We start from the raw sequence: 27,029 nt of genomic DNA on the forward strand, positions 1-27,029 counted from the left end.
TATGGCTCATTGCTTGTATTCAGTCATTGCATGCCCCTCACATTTCCTCATAGCAGATATTTTGTGTTTACCATCTCTAAAAGTGAAAACATCAGGTACTGGAACCTGGCTCAGTGCTAGAGCACTTAGTTCTCGTGCTCAGAGCCCTGGCTTTCCTCCTTATACTGTCAGAAAAGAAGTTGAAAGCATTGTCAAAAGTAAAATGACATTTTTCCATTAAAACATCATTTTAATAAGGTGTTTATGTGTATGTATTTGGTCACTATAATATTTTGGAAATAATGTCAATCAAATACTAATCCTTGAGTGGGAGAGTTGTTCTGGAATCTGTTCTCCTTGTCTACGAGTCCATGATAGAAAATAATATAGCTTTTCTTTGGTTTTGTTTCTGTTTTGCTATGTGCATGTAATACAAAGGATATTTGTTTTGTATTGATTTAAACCACACAGCTAACTTATTTCTGTTCTTGAAACAATTAAACCTGAAAATTATTTCTGCCCAAGACTGTTTCTCCTTCAGGGCAGGATGTAACTACACGTTTCTGTGTAGCGCCTGCCACAGCCATATGCTTGTGTATTCAAGGACTTTGCTATTCAACCTGTAATTCATGAAGAAGTCAGCATTTTCCAAGTGACTCCTACGCTGGGTGGCTGGCCTCCTTATCTAACCCCTTCCTATGGTGTAGACTTCTGACAGTATTTTGCCTGTGACTTGGAAAACTAAGAATCTGTCCATTTGTCTCTGAGTATTATGACTCAGGAAGACTACAGTGACCTTCCAGGTCTTCTCACTCAGCATTAATTAAAATCTCATTTTGCTACAAATATGGGAGTAAAAGGAATACTGTTGAACCTGCCTACATGAGACTGTTTTGTAAGGATAAGCTTATGATAAATATGCACATAATAATCATTATTATTTGGCTTCTTCAGGATTCTTTGTCACCAAGATGAGATCTCCTCCCCTAAAAAGACGTTAGTATGATGTTATTATAGACATATGTTATATTTAAGTGTTCATTATTTAGGTGGGCGGTACTATCCCCTAGGCACTAGATTTCCCCTCAGGATGGACAGTGGCCTCTGCATAGTATGAGTCAATAATTTCAATGGTAAAAGAACGAGAAAGTAACTCTTTAGTCATTATTGACAAGGCCTTTTGGTAACAAAGAAATCTGGTATGATAGTTCATAATCTACAAAAAAGATGATTACAGAATGAATAAAATCAAATCATTAATGTTTCCATTTGAATCATGCTGTATTTGCTTGTTATCTGATATGCTAGTTTATCATTGGATAAAATCATTCCAATGTGTTTTAAATGATTGCTTTATAATAAACAGTTGTATAGAAAATTAGGCTTAAATCCCCTTGAGTAAAAACCAAACATCACTTAACTCCATTCTTTGTGGCCTCTTGTAATCTTTATCTCCCTATATATTCATACACATTATATAATTTGACACATAAAATCTTTGTAACTTAAAGTTTGTATTTTTTGTTTTCTTTAAGTTCACAAGTTCTTTCTTATATTTATTGTTTTCTATTAATTTCTAATCTGTGGGATTGTTATGCACAGCCATAGTCCCTTATGTGTAGTTTCAAACTCCACAAAGCTCTAAAAAACTGTTTTTTAGATTTGATATTAAAACCAATGTGAACCAACATGGAGAGGTCTCTTCATGTTCGACTTCACTTACCCTGTAAACATAAGTGCATAATTGTTTTGCTGCATGTACCAATGTTTGTTATAGAGTGCTGCTCCAGATTATACTGGCCAGTGTTCTACAGAGTAGCAGGTTATCTGGCTGAAATCCCCAGTCTATAACTCTGAAGTACAGTTGGACCCCCAGGCTGTGTGATTTGGGACAATGACCAATGCCTTAGTTTGTGTCACCATTGTGTTTCCTCGGGCTTAAGTCCACTACACCTTTGTTAGTTGTTAATAATACCTCTTTAATAATACAGTTAATAATACAGTTTTTCTCTTTAATTTTGATTGAACCTAAATACTGACAAAGATCTATTTGAGATCACTCTAGATCCTCATGTCCTTAAATGTAGCCGTGTTTGACCAGGTTCTTGTCTTTCTAATTAGTTACAGATCATTGAGAGTTACACTTTTCCTGTGTTCATCATCATACCAAGTTTTTCACTAAAGCTTATCTCCCACTTGAATTTATGACCTTTTTAAGAAAATAAGAATATTTTGTAATGTTTTGTATACATGAGAAAAATAGCAGTGAATGATGACGTGCTGATGAGAGAGGGCTGCACTGTCATTAGGGTCGTTCTCTGTGTGCTGTCTACAGCTGGAAACAGGATTCAAACTGGCTGTTTAGCTCAGTGCTTCTCAACCTTTCTAACACTATGGCCCTTTAATACAGTTCCTCATGATGTGGTAACCACCAACTATAAGATTATTTTCACTGTTATTTTGTTTTTGCTACTGTTATGAATTGTAACTATCTGATTCATGGAATAATTGATTACCACCCCTGTGAAAGTGTCCTTTGACACCCAAAGGGATCCCAATCCACAGGTTGAAAACTGATCTATCAGATTTCATCTAGTTATTGATTAAACAAGTTTATGACATGCCATCGACTTTACAAACAGAACTTTACATCTAATATGCATACACAGGGCCCATGGTTTGATCCCCAGCACCAAACAAAAGCAAAGCTACTTTTACCATGTGCTGTAGAGCCTTTTTCCTTTGCCATACCCATCCAATTCATTACAGATGCTGCACAATTTTGTCTCTACCATCTGCTTGGACCTTGAACCCACCTTGCTAATGTGGCTAGATGTGGCTCTCTTGGTACCTGCCATAGTCTTCTAATCAGGGCACTGCTGGGGTCAGCTGCTGGTCTGCCATACATTTGTCTTCCAAGAGGAAATGAAAATAGGAAAGTCCAGATTGTAGAATCTACTGGACCTATCTCCCTGAATAATACCATGCAAAACTGTGTTTCTCAAGTCTGCTCAAAATTAAACTATTGAAAGGAAGTTACTTCCGAATTGTTTACAAAGCATAAATGCAACGCTTTCCTTTAATAGCCAGCCTTATGAAGAGCACAGTGGAAGAAGTTTAAAGTGCTTTTAATCCTAAAGAGCAACAAAAAAGTAGATTGAGATGAAAAGCATTTTCTAGTGCTTTACATTTATCAATATCTTTGGAAAATATGTTAAATTAGGTTATTAGGCTAACATGTAGCAGATTAAGTTTATTTAGTGTTATGTTACTTTAGTAACTAATCAACCCCAGTGTTAAGAGGAGAGATAATGGGTTACTTTCACAGTGAATGATATCTGTATGTTTTAGAAGGAGCTTGAGGGGAGGTGAGCACAGAGCCTCTAAATAGTGGAAGCACACTGTTGCTTTTAATAGACTGTTATGTTCGTAAAAGTACTGCCTGCTTCTGCAGAAAAATTGTAGAGAAAAGCACTCAGTCATTAAATCCTTAGAACATAACCACAATTACATTTTCAGGTATTCTAGTTTTGTATGCATGTATAAGCACATGATAAGTTACCTTGTTTCTGGCTTTGTAATTCTAATTTCTTAGTGATGACAAAATAGCAGGTTAAATTTTACTAATAACAAAAGATTTGCAGCCTCTTATTAGTCCCTTACTCCCACCAGCAATTAGAGGATTACTCAGTGACGTCATTGGCTGGGGATATAACCACGTGACTGAGCCAGTGCTTTCCCCTCACTGTAAAACTGAGGCCTCGATCTAGTGCTCTCAGAAGGCTGTTGTAGATCTAGTGCTCTCAGAAGGCTGTTGTAGATCTAGTGCTCTCAGAAGGCTGTTGTAGATCTAGTGCTCTCAGAAGGCTGTTGTAACTTACCCTGGGTCTCAGATTTCACATCTCTCAAGATAATTTGTATTTTTAACAGATTTCCTCCTCAAATATACATTTTTAGTTAGATCGTTTAGCAAGCAATGTGAAAGCCAGTTATTTCTACTGTTACAGCTTTGCATTTAGCAAGCATTGTTTTCTGGGTTTCTTACTGAGTCTCCTGTATCCTTAGATACAGTAGCTTCATGTATCCTTAGAGTAACAATACTCACGAGTTAAGCCTACACATTTACTATAGTGGAAGAAAGTTCTAATTCATTTTGAAAATGAATTTACTTACTTTGTCAGCCTAAGTTACTACACTGACTAGTGAATCATTTGATACTAACAATACTCTGGGTTGCTTCTTCTCTTCTCCCTCTTATGTTTACCCCAAATTCTGTTTCATGGTTTACTTTAGAAGCCTTCTTTTTGAAGGCTGTTTTGAGTAGAGTACTAAAAGACAAACAGGTGTATGCATGCATATATGTGCATGTGTTGAGACAATTTTACTGTATGTAGCCAAAGCTAGCCTTAAGCTCGTGATTGTCCTGCCTCAGCTTCTCAAGTCCTGGGATTACAGGTGTGTATCACCATACCCACACTAAATACTTTAAATATAAATGCATACTATTGTGAAAATTCCTGTGTTAATGTTCTTTGAAAGGAGAGCTGCAGAATATTGTTAGTATAAGACAGATTCTGGGAATAGACAATTATCACTTTTACTTTTTCATGTATACTCCATAGAATTCAGTAGCCTAATGTCTGAAGTTATTTTGTGGGAGCTTGTTTAGCTTATCTGGTCCTCCTGATAGAGAAGGCAAAGAAATTATTCTATCCCTAGCTGAAACTTCAAGAGGTTTCTGTCATTCCAGCTTATACTCTAGAGTTCATAAAGTTAAAATAATCAATAATCCTCAGTCTGTCTGTAGTAGCAACCACTGGAATATTGATGATATATGTGATAATTGTAGCTTTAAGAAACTGAAGGTCGTACTAGAACCAGAGGTCTACAGTGGGTCATTCCTGCCATAAGCCAGCCAGTGTGAGCAGCAGTTTGAGAGATTCTGAGTCTGGAACATGTTAATTACAAGAAGGAAGTGACACCAGCTGCTTATTAAGCAATAACTGTTGTTCATTTGAATTACAATCTCCTTGGCCCTCCACTTGCTTTCTTACTGGTCTGGCCTACCTTCTTTCAGGCCCAGGCCTGGGAGTGCTTGCAAGATATAGTTGGGGTAAAATGTTGACTTTTGGTGGACACCACGGAGTCACATTGATGCATTGATGATAAGGCACATGGCTGTGGCAGGATTCAGCTCCTTCATCACTTTTCAGGTTAGTATGGCTGAATCGATTATAGTTTGTAGAAGTCCCCTTGCTGCAGATTTATTGGCAGTTGAGACTGGGATCTTTTTCCGTGAGAGGCATGGTGGTATGCTACGTTACTTTGGAATGCAATGATGGAACATGGTTGCAATCATAAAAATACCTAGATCGAGTTATTTGTTCAACTTATGGAAACTTTCATTTTCTTTTAGATAACCCTTCCTCAGACAGTTTCCTTGGCTCAGGTGACATAAGAACCTTTGGTCAAAGTGCAAATGGACAATGGAGAAATCCCACTCCAGCGTCAGGTTCAACATTACAGAAACCAAGAAATAGCCGAAGTCTTTACCTCGAAACCCGGAAGACCTCAAGGTTAGTTTTTGGTCTACCAACTTCTCAAACCCTTCTTCAGATTCGAGGAGAAATGGCTGCAAGAGACACATCACAGTAGACTTTTCAGTGAGAGCACCATTTTAGAGCTTTAAACCATCGCAATGTGTACAGATCTATTTCCTTTGTGCTGAACTTGGGTGATAGCAGAATCTTCTAAGTGATAAGGAGAGACACTTTGAAGGAAGCCCTGATAGCATCTAAGTGTTTTAGGACTTGGTGTGATGTTTGAGCAGCCAATACAAGTCTGACAGGGAAAAGTGGTTGTTCTCTGCAACTGGAGTGGCAAAGAACTTGGCATGATTTTTAAATTATTTTATTTCATTTTATTCAATTTATGTATTTTTATTTCATGTGCCTTGGTGTTTCGCCTACATGTCTGCGTGTTATGTCTGCAGACATGTTATGTCTGCATGAAGATGTAGTATCCTCTGGAACTGGAGTTACAGACAGTTGTGAGTTGCCATGTGGGTGCTGGGAATTGAACCCTGAGCACTCTGGAAGAGCAGGCAGTACTTAACTGCTGAGCCCCAAACTCAGCCATGTTAGTCTTTCACATGCCCTTATTTAAAACACAGCTGCTTGACATCTGCACTAGTCAGTCAGGGCCAAGCATCTCGTAACTCAGAAAGTAGGGGTCGTGGAGTACTTTATCCTAGTTCATGAGTCCCACCTATTGCCTTGCCACACTTACACTGATTATTAAAGACAAATACCTCAGACATGCTTCATTACTTCTAAATTGTTGATGGTGTTGGGAAAGCAAAGGGAATTGGGCACACTAGGTAAATGCCCTACCACTGGGCTATGTTACTGGCATGTCAGCGTATTCTTATTTTCTTATTTTTTAAGTTGAGTTCTCATTTAGCCCAGCCTGGACTCAAACTTAATATGTAGCCAAGGATGATATTGAACTTCTGATCTTCCTGCCTCTGACATCTAGGTCCTGAGATTACAGACATGTACAGCCATGCCTGACTCCCAACACATATATAAATAAAGTTTTTCTTTTTATAACTTTTTAAATTCTTTATATGTATTTGAGGAAGGTGAGGTCATCTAGTTTCCTCATTAGACAAACTTCCTAATACTGATTAAAACCAACAGAATGGCTTTTATTTACTTGAAGATTATTAGCTCATGGGTTGTGGGGCGTCTGTCTGTCATGGCTGGGTTGTGGAGTATCTGTGTCATGGCTCCTGGGTTGTGGGCCGTCTGTCCGTCATGGCTTCTGGGATCCTTTTCCCCACTTACCTATTTACTCATAGAAGAGTCAGTACTATAAACATTAAAAGGCTAACAGTCAGGTGAAAGAGCCTTGGCAGTACCCATGACCTCCTTCTCCCATCGGTGTTTCCTTTAAGCCTCTCCATCTGTCTTTCCTCCCATCTGTCTTTCCTGTGGGTAGCAGTACTCATGTACACACTATGCAACATGTAATTTTTGTCTTCACTAAAGATATTCATTGGGCTGTAGAGATGGCTCAGTGGTTAAGAGCACTGACTGTTCTTCCATAGGTGCTGAGTTCAATTCCCAGCAACCACGTGGTAGCTCACAACCATCTGCAATGGGGTCTGATGCCCTCTTCTGGTGTGTCTGAAGAGAGCAATGGTGTACTCATAAAATAAATAATCATTTAAAAAAAAAAGATATTCATGCATTATTTAGCAAATTGCTTTTTTAAAATTAAAAATACCATATGTCTATATGAAATTATTATAGAAATTTAATAGAAATAAATTATAGAAATAGAATACATTTTTACCAACCTGAGCACAATTCTTATAAAAATATTTTTCTTTTTTTTTTTTTTGGTTTTTCGAGACAGGGTTTCTCTGTATAGCCCAGGGTTGTCCTGGAACTCACTCTGTAGACCAGGCTGGCCTTGAACTCAGAAATCCACCTGCCTCTGCCTCCCAAGTGCTAGGATTAAAGGCGTGCACCACCACCGCCCGGCAAATGTTTTTCTTTTAAGTATTGTTGGTGCCTTTATATCTTTTTTCAATGACTAGTTCATACTATACATACATTTTTAAATTATTTGTTATTATCATGTGATATGGTATATATATAGCTGTGTGTGCCATGGCAGCCATGTGGAGGTCAGGGCACATCTTTGGAGTTGATACCTTCCACCTTACTTGGGTTTCAGGGATCATTAGGTCAGCAGGCTTGTACAGCAGCCTCTCTACTGTAAGCCATTTCCTTAGCCCTAAGACTACGTGCTCCTCAGTCACCCGCTTCTTCAATACTAGTTATGTCTCACTGATCCAAACTGATATCCTATGTAGTGTCACACTTCACACATGTACTATCAGTTATTCCCCTTAGGTTTCTTGCAATCTTGAAGAGCAGGGTGGGTGGGTGGGTTGGTTGATGGGTTGGTGGGTTGGTGGGTTGGTGGGTTGGTTGGTGGGTTGGTTGTGACTTAATGGCATGGCTTTTTCCCATAGAGTTGCCCTTTAGATTTGATAGGTTACTTCACCATGGTATTACTGCTTTAGTCTCCATGCCCTGTGATTTTTGTAAGTTAATTTTCTGACTCAAAGAAATAAAAGAAATAATGATAATTTGTTATATCACGCTAGAAAACAAGCACTGTCTTCTTATTCTGGTTCTTCTGTGATTAGTGACAAGAGAGTTTAGAGTCTAGTCCCTGATTGTACCTTAGAGCTTTCCCTTTAGGATTTGAATATAATCTGAGTGTGATTACTTTGGCTTTATGTAAGTGAACAGTTTCACTGAAACTAATCCCTTAATAATTGATTGATTTCAATTGGCAATCTTTATCTAAAGATTCTTAAAAGTTAATGAAACTAGTTCAGTTGGCATTCTGTTTTTCTCATAAGGTCAGGCTGTGTGATTACTCTGAAATCCATAGTCTGTTGTGGGAAAGATAGGATAAATGAATAGTTCTTTTAAAAATTAGTTTTGAAAGTAGTTTTTTTTTTAATGGCTACTTAGTATAGTTTAATTATCATGATGAATTCAGTATGTTTTAGACTTCACCTTAGCTGTTCATGTTGTTGTTTGTCTTGTTCGGCTCTGGGTTGGTTTGGTGCTGCCAATCGTGCACCAGGGTCTAAGTCCTGCTAGGCAAGTGCAAGTGCCGTGCCATGGAGCTGCATCCCAGTCCCTTTCACTGTTTAAGTCAGAGTCTCCGTGCTCACTAGGCTGGCCTTGAACTTGTGGTTCATCTGCCACACCTTCCTGAGTAGCTGGACTTCCAGGACTGGGACAGCAAGTCCATTTTTCTTATTGTTTTTAGTGCTCATGTCCTGACACCTTTGGTTTTGTAACCTAGAAGAGCTGAGAAGGGGTACTTGCTTGTGTGCATTTTAATCTCTATCTTTTCTGTCAAGTTCCCTTTGAACTTGCTACTGGCTCTGTTAGACTCAAACTCATTAAATAGAAATAGAATACCTGTTTCCTGGCATTGCAAGATACCGTCATACTGCTTTTTGGTTTGGTTGTTTTAGTGTTGAGGAGACTCACTTGAGTAAGCACAGGTAGAGAAGACATGTTTTTGTAGAAACCCACCTTGTCTTTCCCAGACACTTGTACTGTCACTGCTGTCTTGCTAGCTCTGTCCTCCCAGCCTGACAACAGAAACATGAGCCAAAATTTGGAGTCTGTGCCTTTCTCTACTATATTATATAGGAACGTCTACAGATTTTGGAAAACTAAGAGTATATTTACTATTTTTTTGTTCTTTAGATTAGGTCATCTTATTTAGATTAGTTGAGTTTATTGAATCTAGCTTAGACAACTATGCAACTATTTTGAGTCCTTGGGGGAAAATGAAAGAAAAAGAACAGTTCACTTTGGTCAGAGTAAGACCCTCAGGCTTGCGGGCGAAGGCAGCTAGAAAGCATTGCAGGAGGAGGAGGAGCTTCAAACAAGTGAGCTTTACACAGACTGGGGTTTTGAGTTCACAAAGGTATTTTTCTTGTTAGTTTTCCCACTAGAAAGGGCAGAGATAGTAAGAATCCAGCATGTGCTGTGCAGCCGGTAGACCACAGCATGCTGTGCACCCTGGCGGAAAGCTTTCTGGTTGTTTTTCCCGAAGGAGGAGAGCCCTCTGTTGGTCCTTGAGGAAATTTAAAGTTTGCTGGAAAGGTTTAGTAGTAGGCTTCAGCTTTATCCTCCTTCACATGTTTAAAGTCATTCCTTCCAACGAGCTTTAGGGACAGGGCTATGGAAGAGGAATGTGAAGTAGTGACAGAGAAAATATATATGTGGTTACCATGCCTCCACTCTGGGGTCTCCAGCAAAGGCTAGCTTGGTTTGTTCTCTCTCATGTCATATTGCTAACTGGTTCTTGAGAAAGGAAATTCTAGACTGTGAACCCAAGAAAAAGTTTTGATTGTTTGCTAGATATGATTTAGTCTACAATCTTTTGAGAGGCAGAACCTGATTTATACCCTGTGTGTTGTGTATTTCCACAAATGCACTTCTGTCATTCTGTCTTTTTTTTTTTTTATGTGCATTGGTGTTTTGCCTGCATGTATGTCTGTGTGACTAAGTACAGACAGTCGTGAGCTGCCGTGTGTGTAGCTGGTCTTCACTACTGTGTGGTCTTTACTACCTTTTATCTGTTGCCTCTGCAGCCCTGTTTCTCCCCCATCACTAGATGGAAACACACATCTTTGGATCTAATTTCTTTGCTTTTGTTTCTTTTGAGCACGACTACTAACAAACCACACTCAACCCCCATGAACTACCAACAACCCACTCCACCTCTTGGGTCCCTAGCATTTATATACTCTTTGAAAAAAGTTCCCAGAATTCCAAACATCACACAATTGCAGAAACTATCTGCAGCTGGGAAAACCATGCCTCTACTAGAACACGAGGCAAATCATGGTCAGCTGCTTCAAAGCAGCCCCACATCCCACACCTGAGATTTAAAACGAAAGCAGTTTCTTATACTTCTGTGTTGTGTTTTGTTTTTTAAAGAAACCGAAATTCTAGAAATGTCACTACACCTGTGGGCACTAGGAATTGAACCCAGGTCCCCTGGCAGAGCAGCCAGTACTCCTCTCCACTGAGGCACCTCCCCAGCCCTGTTTTTATTATTTCTGAAAAGTAAAAGTAAAAATAATCTCTAGGTTTATCTTAACTTTTCTTACAACCTTTCTTTTAGTGGATTATCCAACACCTTTGTGGGAAAGTCCAATCACCACTGCCATGTGTCTGCATATGAAAAGTCATTTCCCATTAAGCCTGCCCCAAGTCCATCCTGGAGTGGGTCGTGTCGGCGGAGTCTTTTAAGCCCTAAGAAAATGCAGAGGCGACATTTCAGCACAGCAGAAGAGGTAAGGAAAAGCTGCATCTGGAGACACCAAGAGGAAGGCCTGTCATTCAGTGAGCCAGCCGATGGTCTGCTCCCCGCTGCGTGCTCATAAACCACTGTACTCACCTAACCTGCTCTGCTTGTTCCCCATAATTACTCTTTATAAAGTTTGTTCTAAGTTCCAAAGTTTTGGAAGAACATTATTTTTCCTATTGCCTTCTGTTCCTGTTGTTTCATAACCTTTCTGAACTGTTACTTTCCTTAGTAGAACCATGAACTTTGGTCACCAGTTTTTGTTAAAACATCTCTCACTAGCAACAGTCTGCATCAATTATAAAAACAAAATATAAAAGAAAAAGAAATTAGGTTTTCACCGGGCAGTGGTGGCGCACGCCTTTAATCCCAGCACTTGGGAGGCAGAGGCAGGCGGATTTCTGAGTTCGAGAGTTCGAGGCTAGCCTGGTCTACAGAGTGAGTTCCAGGACAGCCAGGGCTACACAGAGAAACCCTGTCTTGAAAAAAACAAAAAAAAAAAAGAAAAAGAAAAAGAAAAAAGAAATTAGTTTTTTAGAAAGCCATGAGGGGCTGTGGAAATAGTTTGGTCGGTAAAGTGTTTTCCATCAGGGATCAGGACTGTAGGTCAGTTCCCAGTGTTCACTTCAGAAGCTAGGCGAGGTGCTCTGTGCTTATAATCCCAGTACTTAGGAGGTAGAGACAGGCAGAGCCAGGGCATTAGTGGCTCATTGGTCTAGTCTGCTTGGTGTCTTTCAGGCCAGTGAGAGACCCTGTTTCAAAAAAGAAGACAGCTTCTTAAGGAACAACACCCAAGGTTAATATGGCTTCTACATGTGTGTTTGCACATGCACATAGATTATTGTTTATAACGCCAGGTAAATTTATTTCTTTTCATTACAAGTAGGATCTTGGAGATCATAGACTTTCTCAAAAGAAAGCTGTCTGTTGACACTTGAGTTGTTCTTTCCACTCAGTAACCTAAAGGTGAGACTGAGATCGTATCCAGTTGTCACAGCAAGAAGTATGCATCTGTTTACTTGTATATTTATTTGGTATCTTATTAATTTTAACTGGTTACTGTAGAGATTGTGTTTTAATGTGCTTTCTTTCTGTTAGTATATTAAATAATTGAATTCTTTTGACCCTATACAATAGGAAAAGGTAGTTTATATTCATACCTTACAGATGAGGAAGGAAAGTCACCTGGCTAGTTAAATGGTACAGCAGGTCTTGAGCAGGTCTTCTGGAGTTTGTTGTCGTATGCTTCCTGTACACAGCGTGGTGATCATTCCTGCCTAGCGTTGCTTCCTATGCAGAGTCAAGAGTACAGCAGTACATGCTAGCGGTTACATACTCTGTTAATTGAGATAGGTCATTATTTGTAAAGTGGTAAATGTTTAGTGGAGATGTGCTTTACTGAGGTTTAGGTTTTTATTGAACCTTAAATATCCGAGAGGAGAGTGGCGGAGTAATCATGTAGTAGAGCACAGATGAGACGCAAGTGGTGTGTTTGCTGTCGTGCTGTGTAGAGAGCTGAGTGACGAGGGTGAAGGGAGACTTGAGCGCAGTGGAGGGGCTGCGGGGACCGAGCCTGAGCCCCAGCTCTGCTCCTACCAGCTGATCTCAAGCTCGTCACTTTGATTTCTCCTTTTCTGTTATTCCAGTTTACACCAAGTATATATTAGTTGATACATACAGAAGTAGTTTTCCTTTTTGTTTTATTGAGAGGGAGCTCTCACTCAGTAGCCCAGGCTAGCCTTTAACTCATTATATAGTCAAGGCTGGGTTCAAATTCTTGATCCTCCTGCGTCATCCTCCCAAGTGTGGCATTACAGGTCAGAGCTGCCCTCCCTGGCTTATATTTCTTCCTAATTTCTGGACTTGAAGGATTTGTGCTTATTCTCGAATGAAGCATAGGAAGGCTGTCTGGGGAAGGGGGACCAGCAGTATAGCAGCTGAAGAGAAGTCTGTCTCCCAGGAGCACAGGTTTGTAAGTTCTCTGTCAGCTGTCACTCATCAACAGTCCTTTCCTGGCTTCCTTGTTTCCTGTCAACTCCACTGCCATCCCAGGGACTTGGGCTAGTCAGGTAAGTAAGTGTTTTCTTGTTGCTAGCCTTGCAGGCCACAGGCTGGGTGAGTGGAGAATGAGGAGCCAGCACTCCTGCTCTGAGGACTGACCCTTGGCTGGGAAAGCAGCTGCAGGGAATTGTGGGGGGTCTTTGCTCTGTGTTCTCCAATGAAGAAGACATTTGGAGCTGACAGTAACCCATATGACTATTATGTTTTTGTTTGCGTTTTTTGGTGATGGTGGAGGGGCAGGGTGTCCTACATAGCCCTGCTGTCATAGAACTCATTATGTAGGCCAGGCTGGCCTCAAACGCACAGAGATTCACTTTGCCTCCCAAGTACTGGGGTTAAAGGCATGAGCCAACATGCCTAGCTGGAACTAGAGAATTTTATATGGAAATTTGCAAACTGTAAAAAAATAAGTATATATTTTTCCCCTAGAAATGTTGGAATCTGCAGGATGAAAGTGTTTGCTTAGGGTAAAGAAGGAACATGATAATACCTAGTTAAAGTTGACATTTGTCTCTGAACTTCAGGGGTGTAATGCTCCGTATGGTTAACAATCTGCCACTGCTATGATGAGTTTTAAAACAGGACTCTTAAGACAGGGATTATAAAAAGGATTGAAGATGTCTAAGTGGTAACTGTACAGCTATTGATTCAAAGGGAACACTGGAGAGCCATGCTATCTAGCACCATTCCGTTTACTGTGAATGAAATAAGATAGTGGTTTCTTTGTTACAGTCGCCACTTTAACATCACAGTCACACCTGAGCTCTGTGTTAGCTGCACAGACAGTGAGCAGGCAGGAACTGGAATATACTCATTTGCTGGTCACCTAGTAACTGAATTACTTCTCCACACTCCTGATGCTCAGTCACAGTGCAGTGCACTGCAGACGAGTTTTCCTTTAAATTCATTTCTTTTCATCTTAATCATCAGCAGTCCCTGGGACAGTCTGGGGTCTTCCTGCTGGCTCTCTGTTGAATCCTTATAAGGAAGCAGGTCGCCACCCTTGCATGCATCAGCAAGGGCAGAGCCTGAGTAGACAAGCACAGGACCCTCCTCCTGGCTGGCTCCGGGAGAGGCTGCTGGAGGACATGAATGTGTTTAGTTTGTATCCTGCTACTTTACTCAAAGCACTTACCAAGCCTCAAAGTCTTAATGGAATCTTTCTCGTCTTTTAAGTACAGAATCCTATCATCAGCGAATGAGGGTAATTTTAATTCTTTCTTTCCTATTTGTAATGCTTTTTTTTCTTTTCTTTTTCTTGCCTTACTGCTCTAGCTAGAAATCAGTAAGAATGAGAACCCTTGTTTTGTTCCTGATTTTAGGAAAAATACCTTTAGTTTCCCCCATTCAACATATCTCATAAAAACTATAGAGTTTTTTTTTTTTAAAGGAAAGCATTTAATCAGTAGAGTTTTTATACTTTTACACTTTTTTTTAACTTTTTATTGATTCTTTGTGAACTTCACATTGTGTACCTATTCCCACTCATGTCCCCTCCCCTCATACCTGCCCCACTACATCTGCTACCTCCCCACCAACAGGAAAAATTTCATTGTGGAAGCTGCAGTGTCACTGTATCCACAGTATTCCCTTTTGTCCACACGTCTTTGCTTGCTGATGTTCATTGCAGTGACTTGTTGGTCTGATGCGAGGCCTCTGGCTCCTGCTACTCACTGGGACTCCTCTCAGATGTCCTGTTGTTGCCCTGTGCCATGGAGATCCTGTAGTTTGAATCTGTAGGATCAGCCTTCCAGTGGTTCATTGATGGGGTAGATGTTGGGGTGGACCAATTGAAAGCCCTGGATCTGGGCCTGATAGGTACCAGAGATGGTCAGCCCTCCAGCTCTTACGCTCTCATGCCTTCAGGGCCAGCTCGCCCACAACCCCCCCAATTAGAGACAGCTCTACCCTGCTGCCAAGGCAAGCTGCTGCAGCCAGTGAGGAACATAGCCAGTTCTCCCACTTTCATAATCCTTGGACCAACTTTACATTCTGCCACAGGTGGTGAGGGCTGGTTCTCCTTCAGTCCTGGCCTTGGGGCCAGCTCACCTGCAACCCATACAAGCAGCTGGCTGTTGGTGGAGTCGGCTCTCCTGCTCTCTTGCCTCTAGAGCCAACTATCCTGCAATGCCCAGGTGGGGAATGGGGCAAGTTTTGCCCAGCCCTTAGTCATCATCATGTCCCCAATGGCAGCCCAGACCAGGGACGTCTGCCTAGCCTTTGATGGTAACAGACCTCTGCTGCTGCAGGGCCACCGACCCAGACATGCCCCCCAGTGTCAGCACAGCCCAGAACCCCACCCACCATGGTCATAGGTGGCATCCCCAGCTCCTCACATCAGGCTGTTCCAGTCTCCAGCTCTGCCTGTCTTCATTGTGCCCACGTCCTTCTGTTTCTCTCTCTCTCTCTTCTGTTTCTCCACCCTTACCTGCTCCTCTTAGTGGCTGGTCTCTGAGTGCCTGGGGGTCGTTTCAGGAGTCATGCCTACTTATCCATTATGATGCTGGGCAGGTGTCATCTCAAGTGTGATCTGTCCTGTCCTCCCCCCAGGACTGGGGGTGCCAGATTGGTCTTCATCTCAGGCTAGCTCCCTGTCCAGGCCCCCTGGTGCCAGATCTGTGGCAGTCCTAGGGTCTGTTTTTTCAGGGAATATTAAGCTACTAATTCAGATGTCTACAGGTCAGAACACTGAACGTGGACATAGCCTCTCTCCTGTCTGCCACCTACTGACACACATGCGACACAGCAGTCACATCTGCAACACCTCTAGGTTTTATGGTATGAGACATCTTTCCTTAAGGGCTTTTAACAAGAAGGGCGTTGAGCTTTGTCAGACTTGTTCTTGCAGCTATTGAAATGATAATGTGGTGCTCCATGTTGCTTCTGTGTGTGAGTGGTGCTCCTTGACTTGGGTGCCAGCTCCACCGCTGAGTGAAACCAGCTTGGTCATGGAGTACAGTATTCCTAATGTGTTGCTGAATGTTGTTTGGAAATTATTTAGGGTTTTTACTTCTATGTTCATCAAAGAATTTGGTTTATTATCACCAGAGGCAGGTGGATCTTTGTGAGTTCAATACTGGGCTTATCTACAAAGCAAGTTCAGGAAAGCCAGGGCTCTTTTACACAGAGAAATCCTGTCTCAAAAAACAGCAAAACAGAAAAGAAAGGAAAAAGATTTTGGTTTATCATTTTCTTATTGTGTCCTTATCCAGTTGTCTCAGGGTAGTACTGGCTCCTTAGAACGAGTTTGAAAGTATTTCTTTCCTATTTTGTGGAACAGTTTGAAGAGCACTGATGTTAGTTCTTAAGTCTAGAAGAATTCATTGGTCAATGCCTAGTCCTGGCTTTTCTTTGTTAGGAGACTGATTAATGCTTCACCATCATTATTAATCTGTTTAGGTTATTGTTGTACCTCATTCAGTTTCGTTAAGGTTATATAAATATCCAAAGTTCTATACATTCCTTCTGGATTTTTCCAGTTTATTGGAATACATAACATGTTTTGAAATTTTTGCTCTTTTTTTTCTTTTTGTGTGTTTTGTCTTGTTTTTAGAGACAAGATTTCTCTGTGTAGCCCTGGCTGTTATGTAGACCATGCTGACCTCAAACTCAAAGGTCCACCTACCTCTACCTCCTGAGTGCTGGGACTAAAGGTGTACGCCACAACTGCCCACTTGAAAATAGTGTTTTTCTTCTCCCTCTCTCTAATGACATCTAACTGTAGTAATTCAGCTTGCGCACAATTCTTCTTTTCCTTTAGGTCACTTTTGTATTTCTCCATACTGTTGAGCTGTCCTGTATCCGTGGCAGTCCACTTTACTCACTGAGGTAGGATCTCTCAGTTGAACCCAGAACTCACCTGTACACCTAGTCTGACTAGCTAGATTGTTCCAGGAGTTCCTCTCTGCACCTTGTGAGCACTGGAGTTCCAGGCAGGCTGCCATTACCCAGAAACATTTAGCTGGTCCTGGGGAGCCGGACTCCCATCCTCACGCTTGTGCGGCAGGGGCTCTGCTCTCAGTCTGCTGTGGATTCCTTGTGCTTTTATTCGGGAGGAGCAGAGGCTCATTGTCATATCACTCAGAAGGAAAAAAAATGAAACTGCTAAGACAGCAATGACACAGGAGAAAGCAAAGATAAGAAACGTTAAACAGCTGCTAGGCCATGAGCATAGGGAGCGAGGAAGGCAGCCACAGTGTAGAGTATACTGGGAACTTAAAAGTTGATAAAGGTATAAGTTAGAAAAACTAAAGAGTAAAACAAAGGAGTCTAGGAAAGAAAAAAGAAAGAGGCAGGCTTAAAGGAAAAGAGTAACTTATACAGACAACCAAGATGTTTACTATTTTCCTACCATCATTCCTTCAGGGCCAGAGATAAAACGGAGTCCTACTCTCTGGCAGTAATTAAATCCTGCTGCTCCAGCCCTTTATTTTACAGGGTCCTGACCCCTTGGGATCTCCGTCCACGAGACGTTTGCTTAGTTCTTCCTTTTATTTTCACCGTCTAGCTGTCAACTGTAGGAGAGTTGGAGTGATCGTACTTCACACTTGAACTGTCTATAATAACAGTGCAGCAACAGTGAAAGGCTCGGGAAGAGAAGTATTAGTGCCTGCTTACTTTCAGAGCTAGTTACTTAGTTCATTCTGCTTTTAATAAGCATTTACAATTTACATAAAATGTTGATGCTCTTATTGAACAATGCCATATATCCTATAATGCAAACCACAGTGGAATTTCATTTTGTGAAAATGAGTGGCTGAGAAAAGCAACAAGGCCGTGTTTGTTGGTGAGCCTAGCATGGGTGTGTGTAGAGTGGATGCTTCCGATTGCAGGTCTCCTGCGCCCTTGTCTCTCCCAGTGACCGTGTCTGTTTTACTGTCCTTTGCACAGACGCTAAGACTCCTGAGTGTATTAGGCACCTTCCTGTCTTGGGCTTGGCATTTGCGTATATACGGCCTTCTGTTCATCATTAACTTCCTCCCTTCAAACCTTAGTTGAGGTTTCTGCTGAAAGGTCTTCTTGTTAGAGAGATCGTGCCTCTTCTTGCTCTTTGCCTTCATCACTTTTTATCCCCCTTGCTCTTTAATTTTTTTCATGCTATGAACACATTTTTGATTGACAGTCTTTGTAATAACTATAATATAAACTCCACAAAAGCTGGCAATTTATTTTATTCAGTTTGTGAATCTCAAGTGTCTAGAGCACAATAGATGTTCAAATCAGTGAGTAAATGCTACGGATTATATGCTGTTTTATTTTTTTTTAATACTAAATTGAGACTTAGAGAAAAATCAGTAAATGAATGGTAGAGACAGAAATCATCTTTAACGACTCCTTGCACCTGCATAGAATCCGGAGCTGTTTGCAAGACACCTCTGACGGCACCCGACTATATGCTTCTCTCCTCAGGACCTTTATACTCGGCAGCAGGACTCAAGGGGTTATTCAAGATTCTAATTTAGAAGTCTTATTTTTGGACTCATTATCATCTGAGTGATTAGATAATTGCTTTGTGGCTTTCTGTTTCCTAGTCAAAAGCTTCTCAGCACTGTTAAGTCCACCGAGATTTTCCAAAGCATGCTGTCTCTGAGATCTCCTTCTACCTCTTACTTCTCGTGCACAGCACTCTGAGGGTATCATTAGTGCACAGCATTTCTTTATCTTCAGGACTGCTCGAGCTCTGGCAGAAAGTCTGAGGTTTACATGCTGATTTGAGACATGTTTGCCTCTTTTATTTAAGATGTTTTCTTTCTCTCTCTCTCTCTTAAAGACAGTTCAAGAAGAAGAAAAGGAGATCTACAGACAGCTGCTGCAGATGGTCACAGGGAAACAGTTCTCCGTAGCCAAGCCCACCACACATTTCCCTTTACACCTGTGAGTCACAAACACATCTTTCTTTCTCTCTTTTTTTCTCTCTTTCTTTCTTCCTTTCTTTCTTTCTTTCTTTTTTCAATCAGAAAAGGTTTTATTACAAGAAACAATGACATCAGGTAAAAATGGAAAAATTGTGCAATTGTTATCAAATGCATCTTTCATATGAACTTAACTTTACAGTTTGTTACTTGATCTTGAAACCGTACCCTTCTTTTCCTAGGTCTCGGTGTCTTAGTTCCAGTAAGAACTCTTTGAAAGACTCGCTGTTAAGAAACGGAAACTCTTGTGCATCTCACCTCATCAGTTGTGATACGTCATCCTCTGGATCTGCCAGCATTTTAACTGCACGGGAGCGGTTGACCCCCAGTGCACATCCCCTGTCCTCTGGTACCCCGGATGCTGCCTTTGGATCCAAAGACTCTGATCCCCACCATCACCTCTCTGCACCTCATCAGCCAGATAGCTTACCAGCATCAAGTACACAATCCGAAGGTAAGTAATACTAACAGCCAGTTAACTCTTCACTGGATCTGTTGCAGGCAAAGCTGTAGTACATATAACTCAGTACATAACAGGTTTTAGTTAAATGCATATGATCCAGGTAGCTATGCCATGATGATGCCAAGCCCACACGTCAAATTCATTCCTCTCTTAGTGCCTTTCTCTGTCACTCTCCTCCTTCCCTCCCTCCCTCTTTAAAAGAATATTCCTTTTTGTTACATACAAATGACTTGCTATACTATTTTATTTACTTTTTAAAAGGGTCTTCCTATGTATGTGCCTCTGCCTGCTTGGCGCTTGCTGTGTGTTAGGCTGGCCTTGGACTTGTGGCAGTCCTGCCCAGAGAGCTGGGATTACAGGATCCCTTACCATGCTAGGGTAAATGTTTTAACTTCCTGAGAAGAGTCAGAGCTCACTTAGGCCAGCGCTTCAGGGATGGCTTTTTGTTTCTCTTACTTTATAATGCTTGTAGGGGTTCTCTGGAGTTCTGAGAACTTTCAAACATTAATCAGTATTTATCATATACACCTTAAGTTTGATAGATGCTTCATGCATTTCAGAGTGGTTGAACATTTTGGAAACAAGAGTCTCCTGCCTGACTTTGAGCTTAACCCAAATACCCAGCCTAAGCCTTGGTGCTGGTAAAGATTTTGTTATGTAGTTAATCCTCACTTTGAAATATGTATTCAAATTATAATGGAAAGCGAGTTTTGGATCAAGTGGTTAGATAGGAGGACTCTTGACATGTGCAGCACCGATCTCCTTTCTCAGTCGTTTGATTTGTTGTTGTTGTTGTTGTTACTGTCATTATTATTACTTTGTCGTTACTATACTCCTCACTTTCTGAAAATTCTTACTTGGGGATTCAACTTTTGGCGATATCACTGTTTAACTACATATTACTGATATTACATTTTATGAAGGGATTTTTCTGATTACTATCTTCTTATTTTCCAAAAATCTAAAATTAAAAAATTCTCCAACCTCATATCATAACCTACATATCACGTAGTAGGATACTGAGACGGAGCTAGACTGGAACAGCATTGGGTGTAGCATTGCGCGGCGCCCTATAGTAAGTGAGGGCGCAATCACAGCACTGAGGGTCACGAGCCCTGCTCCCAGTGAGAGCCCTGCATTCAAATACACAGAGATAAAATCTGGGCTTCTACAATGATTTCTGTAAATTCTACCTGTGTCGTCATCTTTCCTTTTTTCCATCCCTTCTTTTTAACCTTATTTTATATATGTTATATCATAAACTCAAGACTTAAAAATTGTGGTATGTCTTGTTCCCTAGAAACAGGAGGAGGAAGCACAGAGCTGCACAGCCTGAGGGCAGATGCTGATGGACAGATGTGCTTGTTTTCTAATGGTTCCTTATCTGTGAGGCACAGGGGAACTGTTCCTCTTTTCCATCTTTAACTGTATCCTGAGGCTGGCTGGGGTTTGTCATATGCTTAATGTTATGCTTTTCGACATGTAACATGACAGCATGTAAACACTTAAACGTAAATGAGATGCAGTAAGTGCTGGAATTTTACTAATAATGAAATGTTCTTGTATTTCTTTGTTTAGGGTCAGACTCTGTGATTTTACTCAAAGTGAAAGAATCTCAGACTCCAGCTTCCAGGTAAACCTAGGGCAAGGGCCAGTGGTCATTTTCTCCCCCTTAGCTACAGTGTCTTTACTGACAGTAACATAGGATAAAAATCTCTTTTATCTGTTTTTCAAATTATTTCAGTGACTTCTTGCTTTCTTTCCATCCAGCCTTCTCTCTCTTCATTCTGTCTTGCACCATCCCAAGTTGTCCATGCTCTGCCCTCCATGCTGCAGCCACAGTTAGCTTTCTAAAATTCATATGTGATAAGTAAAGAGGTTTAATGACCGCTTAGTTATTAAATTACCTGAAAGATACCTCACTAAGGCAGAATGCCTGAGTGCGATATAAAAGAACTCCTTCACATACACGTCTGACATTCTCTGGCACTCTCTTCCCTTGAGTGAGTCAGAACCAAGAGTGGTTTTGGTATTGGTATAGACATCAGGATAGCAGCAGTGACTAAGACTCCCTGTTCTCAAGGAGCTGCATTTTATATAAGGTTACAAATTAGTAGTGAGCAAAAAGTGGTAATTATCAATGTGAAGAAAATCGAAGTAAGAGACACTAGGGTTAGAGGTCCTGTTTACTTAAGGTGGCTGGAACAAGTCTGTAATCAGATGCAGCTGATGGAAGTCAAAGAAGGGGCTGTATTTGTTTGGTGGCTTTATTGTTTTGACTTAGTTTGGTTTGGTTTTTTCCAGACAGAGTTTCTCTGTAGCCTTGGCTGTCCTGGAACTCACAGATCTGCCTGCCTGCCTCTGCCTCTTGAGTGCTGGGATTAAAGGTGTGTGTCAGCACTGCCCAGCAGGAGCTATGTTTGTAAATAGATCTTTTTGTATATCTTGATATACTAGACTTGTTTATAGATAGGATCTATGTTTGTGTCTCAACATGACGGTTTCTTCTGTCTGACACTGTTGGAGTCTGAGTTTAAGTGTGCTCTTCCACTTATAACTCCACTTCTTCTTCTCTGTGGTAGTTACTCACACTGCTGTCATCATCCTCCAGAGCCTTGACAGTCTGTCTGCCAGGATGACAACAGAACAGTTTCCTATGAGAAGATTGCAGATGATAGAATGTTCTGTCTCAGCCCATCCCCTCCAATATTTATTTTAAGCTTTGAGTATTGTACAAACTTTTCTCTGTTAATTCTTCAAGGTGAATGTATGGTTTGGATTTGTTATTTCTTTCATGGTGTTTAGAGTCAGGTCTGACTTCTGCTTATAGCTTTTTTGGCCTTTGTGTAAATGTTCGTTATTCTTCTGAACCTCACTTGCCAAAAAAAATTAAGTGTTAAGGCCTTACTGTTGTACTGTGTGAAGAGTAACTTATTCTAGGGTTGTGGTGGTACATTCCTGTGATTCCAGCACTTACAGGGCCAAAGCAGGAGGATTGAGTTGTCCTCATCTACATGGTGAGTTTGAACCCAGCCTAGTTCAGAGGAAGAAAAGAAAAAGAATGTATAGTAAAGGCGTTTAGTGCTTACAGATGTGTTTCTCTCTCTCTCTCTCTCTCTCTCTCTCTCTCTCTCTCTCTCTCTCTCACACACACACACACACACACACACACACACACACACACACACACACACATATATATGCAGGCACGCACGCATGCACGCGTACACACACATGTACAAAGCTAGTATTCTCTCCCAGAAGAAGTTGGTATTAGACAAAGCATTTCTCAGTTTCTCATTGGTTCTTTACTAAGTCTGGCTTTCCCTTATGGAGGATTCTCTTAAGAATGACTTGAAGGGTGAGGTAAGAGGAGAACAGCATGAGCTGTTGAAGAATGAGCTGGAGTAATGAGTGATGTCTGTGGCTGAAGTTAAGGTGCTGTCCCAAGGTTCGGCTGATTCGCCTTTAGAGTTAGTTTCTGGCCACTGCCTTTTACTTCAGTTCCAACAGTGAGGACCTGCCCTATTTTCCTGGAATGTGGCGTGCACACCTCTACTTCAGACATTCTTGATTCTTCTGCCCTTCTGCCTGGGATTCCCTTTCTTTACTTGACTACTGTTTAACTCTTACTTTTTCAAAATCTGATTCAGATGTTAGTTTTTCTAGGTGGTGTCTCTGAGCCCCAGATGATATTAGACATTCGACCTCCCTGTATTTTTACCACTAATATCTTTGCACTTAACCACCCAGTGATAATCTTAGTGTGATGGATGTTTAGTAAATAAGTCTTTCCTAAATAAGTGAACATCTGAGAAAGCTCAAAATGGGCTCCTGGAGCCAGGAGCTGGGCTCTCCTTGTTGCTTACTGTGTTAGCATACTGAGAGGCTAGCGTTTCAGCACTAGAGGAGAAAACAATCTTTGGAATTGGGCAGAGAAGTCTACAATACTTGTTGTTCCAATATAGCGTGTCCTTCTGGACCTCAGCATGATTTCGTTTGGTTTTCTGTAAAGTATGAGTAATAATTTCATGTTGCATATTATATTAAATGAATATGGAAAGCTCATGAGGCTTAACAATACATAAACCACTAGGCCAGTTTTACATAGAGAGCAGTAGGATCGACTTATGTTCAATATGCTTGTAGCTCTTACTACTGTGTGTAATCTCTTTAGAAATGCAATTTCTCTTATAATTGTCCTTCCTGAGCCAACAGATACCTCAGTCCATTGAAGAGAAGTACTTGCCCCTACATTATTCCTTATTCAGCAGCCATGGATCTGCTCTCTAGCAGGTAGTATTCTACATGAGGAGGATACAGTAGTTATAAATAAAAATTGTATTTTCATGAAATTTATATTTTAATAAGTACAGACAAATTCATGACCTGTTAATGTGAAATCTTGGATAATTCTTTTTCCATCTTTGTATCATGTTACAAATATCTTCTCTTGTTGATTTGGCTGTGTGTGTGTGTGTGTGTGTGTGTGTGTGTGTGTGTGTGTGTATTTGCACACGCGTATGACACACTAAAATTATACTGCTACTGATGATTTCCAAGGCTATCTCTCTTGCCCTCTCAGGTGTTTATTGAGCCATAGGTGACTAGATTTCATTAGCCTTAATGACATTGAGGGGGCAGAACAGTATTTTCTTTGCCAAGTCACGGCCTATGGGTGACTGGGGACTTAACTCTAACCACACCGTAGTTTACACATCTTGAAACTGAAACCCATAGAGGTGAAGTGACTTGCTCAGAATCAGAAAACTATTTACTTGCTCTGAGGACCTCAAAGGTCTCCTTTGGAAAAGAGTTCATTCTTGTATTTGTTTCTGTGATAGATCTCTTAGAGATTTGCAAAGAGATAAAGCAGTTGAGAGGGAAGAAAGCTGTTGGAACAGTTAACATTCCTGTGACTCCTCAGTGCTCCTCATTGTGTTTGTCCACAAGATCCTGTGGAATGGAGTCGGCCTGAGATCCTTGGAGCAGAGCTCCCTGCGTGTCTCTGCCTTGGCTCATTGGCTCCTTGGCCAGTTTGATGTGCAATATTTTGTGGATAGAGATTTTTACTATGTATTATTATTTGATTGGCTATTGTAAATGTAACTTTTATTCTCCTGTTGTCTTTGTTGTCTGGGAGGCTTACTGCCTCTGTCTGCTAACTTAGGCCTAGTCCTGGAAGCTAAGCTTTTAGCCTCCATACAAATCTTATCTAGGCTTAAAATGTTTTCAGCCTCTCAGAACTGCTGCTGAATAAGCTTCCCCTTCCTAGTTCTTTCTGATCTCTGGCTGGCTGGTTCAACTCAGCTGTTCTCACTCAGACTCCTCTCCTACCTGACTGGTTCAATCAGGCTTTTCCTTTGGCCTCTTCTTGGCCTCAAACTAACTCTAGCAGTTTAGGCTCCTTCTCATTCTCTTGCTTGTTCTGTCTTTACCTGCGTCAAGCTTGTTATTTCTTCAGTCTGTCTCTAAAACAACTGCCTTCTCGCTCTCAATCCTACTGCACTCTTCCCCATGAACTCTGCTGTATTCCTGCACTGCACTCTCTTCCTCCTGGACTGTTTTTCTCTCCTTTAAGTAGCTTCCCTTTCCTTTCCTCGTGAGAGTTGGGCCTATCCTATTCTGTCGAATCTGTCTCTGATTCCTTCCTTTGTCTGCTACTCAACTAGACATCACTTTCAAACATGGGTGCTTCCTTCTACAAACTAACTTTACCTTCATTGTTTGGGATTAAAGATGAATACTAAGGTCATGTCTATATTCCAGCCAGAGGGATTAAAGGTGTGTGCCAAGGGCTGAGCCACACCACAACTAGAAAATATCCTGTAACAGGTTCAAATAGCCTGTAACAGATTGTTTCGACTCACACTGGGAAGTCCAAGAATTTAAAGATTTGGCTAAATCTTTTAAGAATTCTGTCAGCCTGCACCATTTGGGAACAGTTACTTTCTATCTTAAGATATCCTCTTAGAAGAAGGATTTTTTTCTTTAACATATGTTACTCTCTCATACAAGTTGAGAGCTGGGCTGAACTTTATTCTCCTCTGATCTGTAGGTCATCTTTTTAGTACATGTGTAATAATCACGTCCTTTAATTTACAATTAGATTCAATTAAAATTCAAATTAGTTACTTTGTGTCAATTGGATATCTTTTATTCCATAATTGCAAAAGAGTCTTACAAACTAAAGGACTGTTGAAATGATTGTGTTTGTTTATGAAAATATTCGAATTTCCCCCTAACCTTTTCTGCTTATTTTCTTTCCCCACCTATAGCCCTACTTTCTTCCAGGCAGAACTATGGATCAAAGAATTGTAAGTTACTGTTTTTGATACTATTTTTATTCTCATTTCGTTTTCATTTAAGAAGAACTCAAACAACTAGCTAAATATCCTAATTGTTTTTACTCAATAAGAAATACCTATTTGTACTCTTTAGCTATTGGGTTTGTAAGATTCTCTTAAAGTTACAATATTTAGTTTTTTCAGATTTTATTTATTTTTACTTTATATGTGTCAGTGTTTTGCCTGCATGTGTGTGCATCTGAGGCCAGAGCTGGTAGAACTGAAATTACAGACTAGCCATATGTGATCGTGAGCCACCATAAGGGGTACTAGGAACTGAACCCAAGTCCTCTGGAGTTCTCTACCGTTGTGCCATCTCTACAGCCTCAGTTAGGAGAGCTCTGTTTTCATATTTGTCAACTATGTAACAGTTCTTGAAGCTAAATTGAATTGGAAAATATTTCAAAGTTAGCTATGTAAAGAATAAAGTAAATGCCTTTATCATTACATAAACTGATATTAGAAAATTTGAGAAATAACTGAAAACATTTAGTTTCAAATGCCAAAACCTGCTCAGTTTTCTTTAGCCCTTGGTCTTCGTAAGTCTAAAGACATAATAGTTAGGTGCTGCCTTAACAGTACACTCTCTTTCCTATGGAGCTCAGTCCTGCTTTTGGATATCTAGAGTTAAGCTTTACTCTCATAAGTCTTATTAAGAGGCATGCTTTTGAAATAGGACTATGTATTTACAAATACCCACAGAAGTCACACTAATTATGTAAATTAGTCCAGTAAAAATGATAAAATAGTTTAAATTACCATGTTATTTTACTGTATCTTGAGATGTAAATGTGGTGAGAGGTTTGAGTGGATCTGTGTACTGAGCTCTGTTTACTACTGGTTATCTACTGTGTGTAGCAGAGATATGGTCAGTGCTAAGACACTGACGTGACTGTGTTGCTTTCATTTCCTAGAACTAGTGTTTATGATTCTCGAGCTCGGGAAAGATTGCGCCAGATTGAAGAACAGAAAGCATTGGCATTACGGCTTCAAAACCAGGTAAAAAAAAACAAGCAGGGTTAAGACTAAAGTAAGGACGACTCAGCAGTTAAGAGCACTGCCTGCTCTTAGGGAAGACTCGGGTTCCGTTACAAGCACTCACATGGCAGTTCACAACCACCAGTAACTCCCGTTGCAGGGAATCTGGCCCCCTTAGAAACCAGGCACCCGTTGGTATACGTGCATGCAGGCAGGCAAAGCACTCCTAAAAAATAAAAATAACCAAGGAGTGGTGGTGTATGCCCTTAATCTCAGCACTCAGGAGGCAGAGAGTGAATCTCTGTGAGTTTGAAGCCAGCCTGGTCCTCAGGGTGAGTTCCAGGACAGCCAGAAACCCTGTCTCAA

General features: G+C 40.8%; 1 protein-coding gene and 1 pseudogene across 4 annotated transcripts in view; one reads left to right on the top strand and one right to left on the bottom strand.

The window, feature by feature from the left end:
- Window positions 1-27,029, top strand: part of Senp1 (SUMO specific peptidase 1) — a 56,879-nt gene that overhangs the window by 11,508 nt on the left and 18,342 nt on the right. For 2 of the 4 annotated variants that reach the window (XM_028789346.1, XM_028789344.1), the window contains exons 5-12: window positions 5,396-5,555; window positions 10,720-10,891; window positions 18,734-18,837; window positions 19,058-19,329; window positions 20,917-20,971; window positions 23,557-23,634; window positions 25,617-25,655; window positions 26,600-26,684. In XM_028789346.1, coding sequence (XP_028645179.1) covers window positions 5,396-5,555; window positions 10,720-10,891; window positions 18,734-18,837; window positions 19,058-19,329; window positions 20,917-20,971; window positions 23,557-23,634; window positions 25,617-25,655; window positions 26,600-26,684 — 965 coding nt within the window. The remainder of the gene's footprint in view (window positions 1-5,395; window positions 5,556-10,719; window positions 10,892-18,733; window positions 18,838-19,057; window positions 19,330-20,916; window positions 20,972-23,556; window positions 23,635-25,616; window positions 25,656-26,599; window positions 26,685-27,029) is intronic. The other 2 variants (XM_028789347.1, XM_028789345.1) reach the window with 1 other exon arrangement.
- On the bottom strand, window positions 15,612-15,735 carry LOC114640463 (annotated as a pseudogene).

This window comes from Grammomys surdaster, unplaced genomic scaffold (assembly GCF_004785775.1).
Source record: "Grammomys surdaster isolate TR1022 unplaced genomic scaffold, NIH_TR_1.0 125818, whole genome shotgun sequence".
NCBI classification, from domain to species: Eukaryota; Metazoa; Chordata; class Mammalia; order Rodentia; family Muridae; genus Grammomys; species Grammomys surdaster.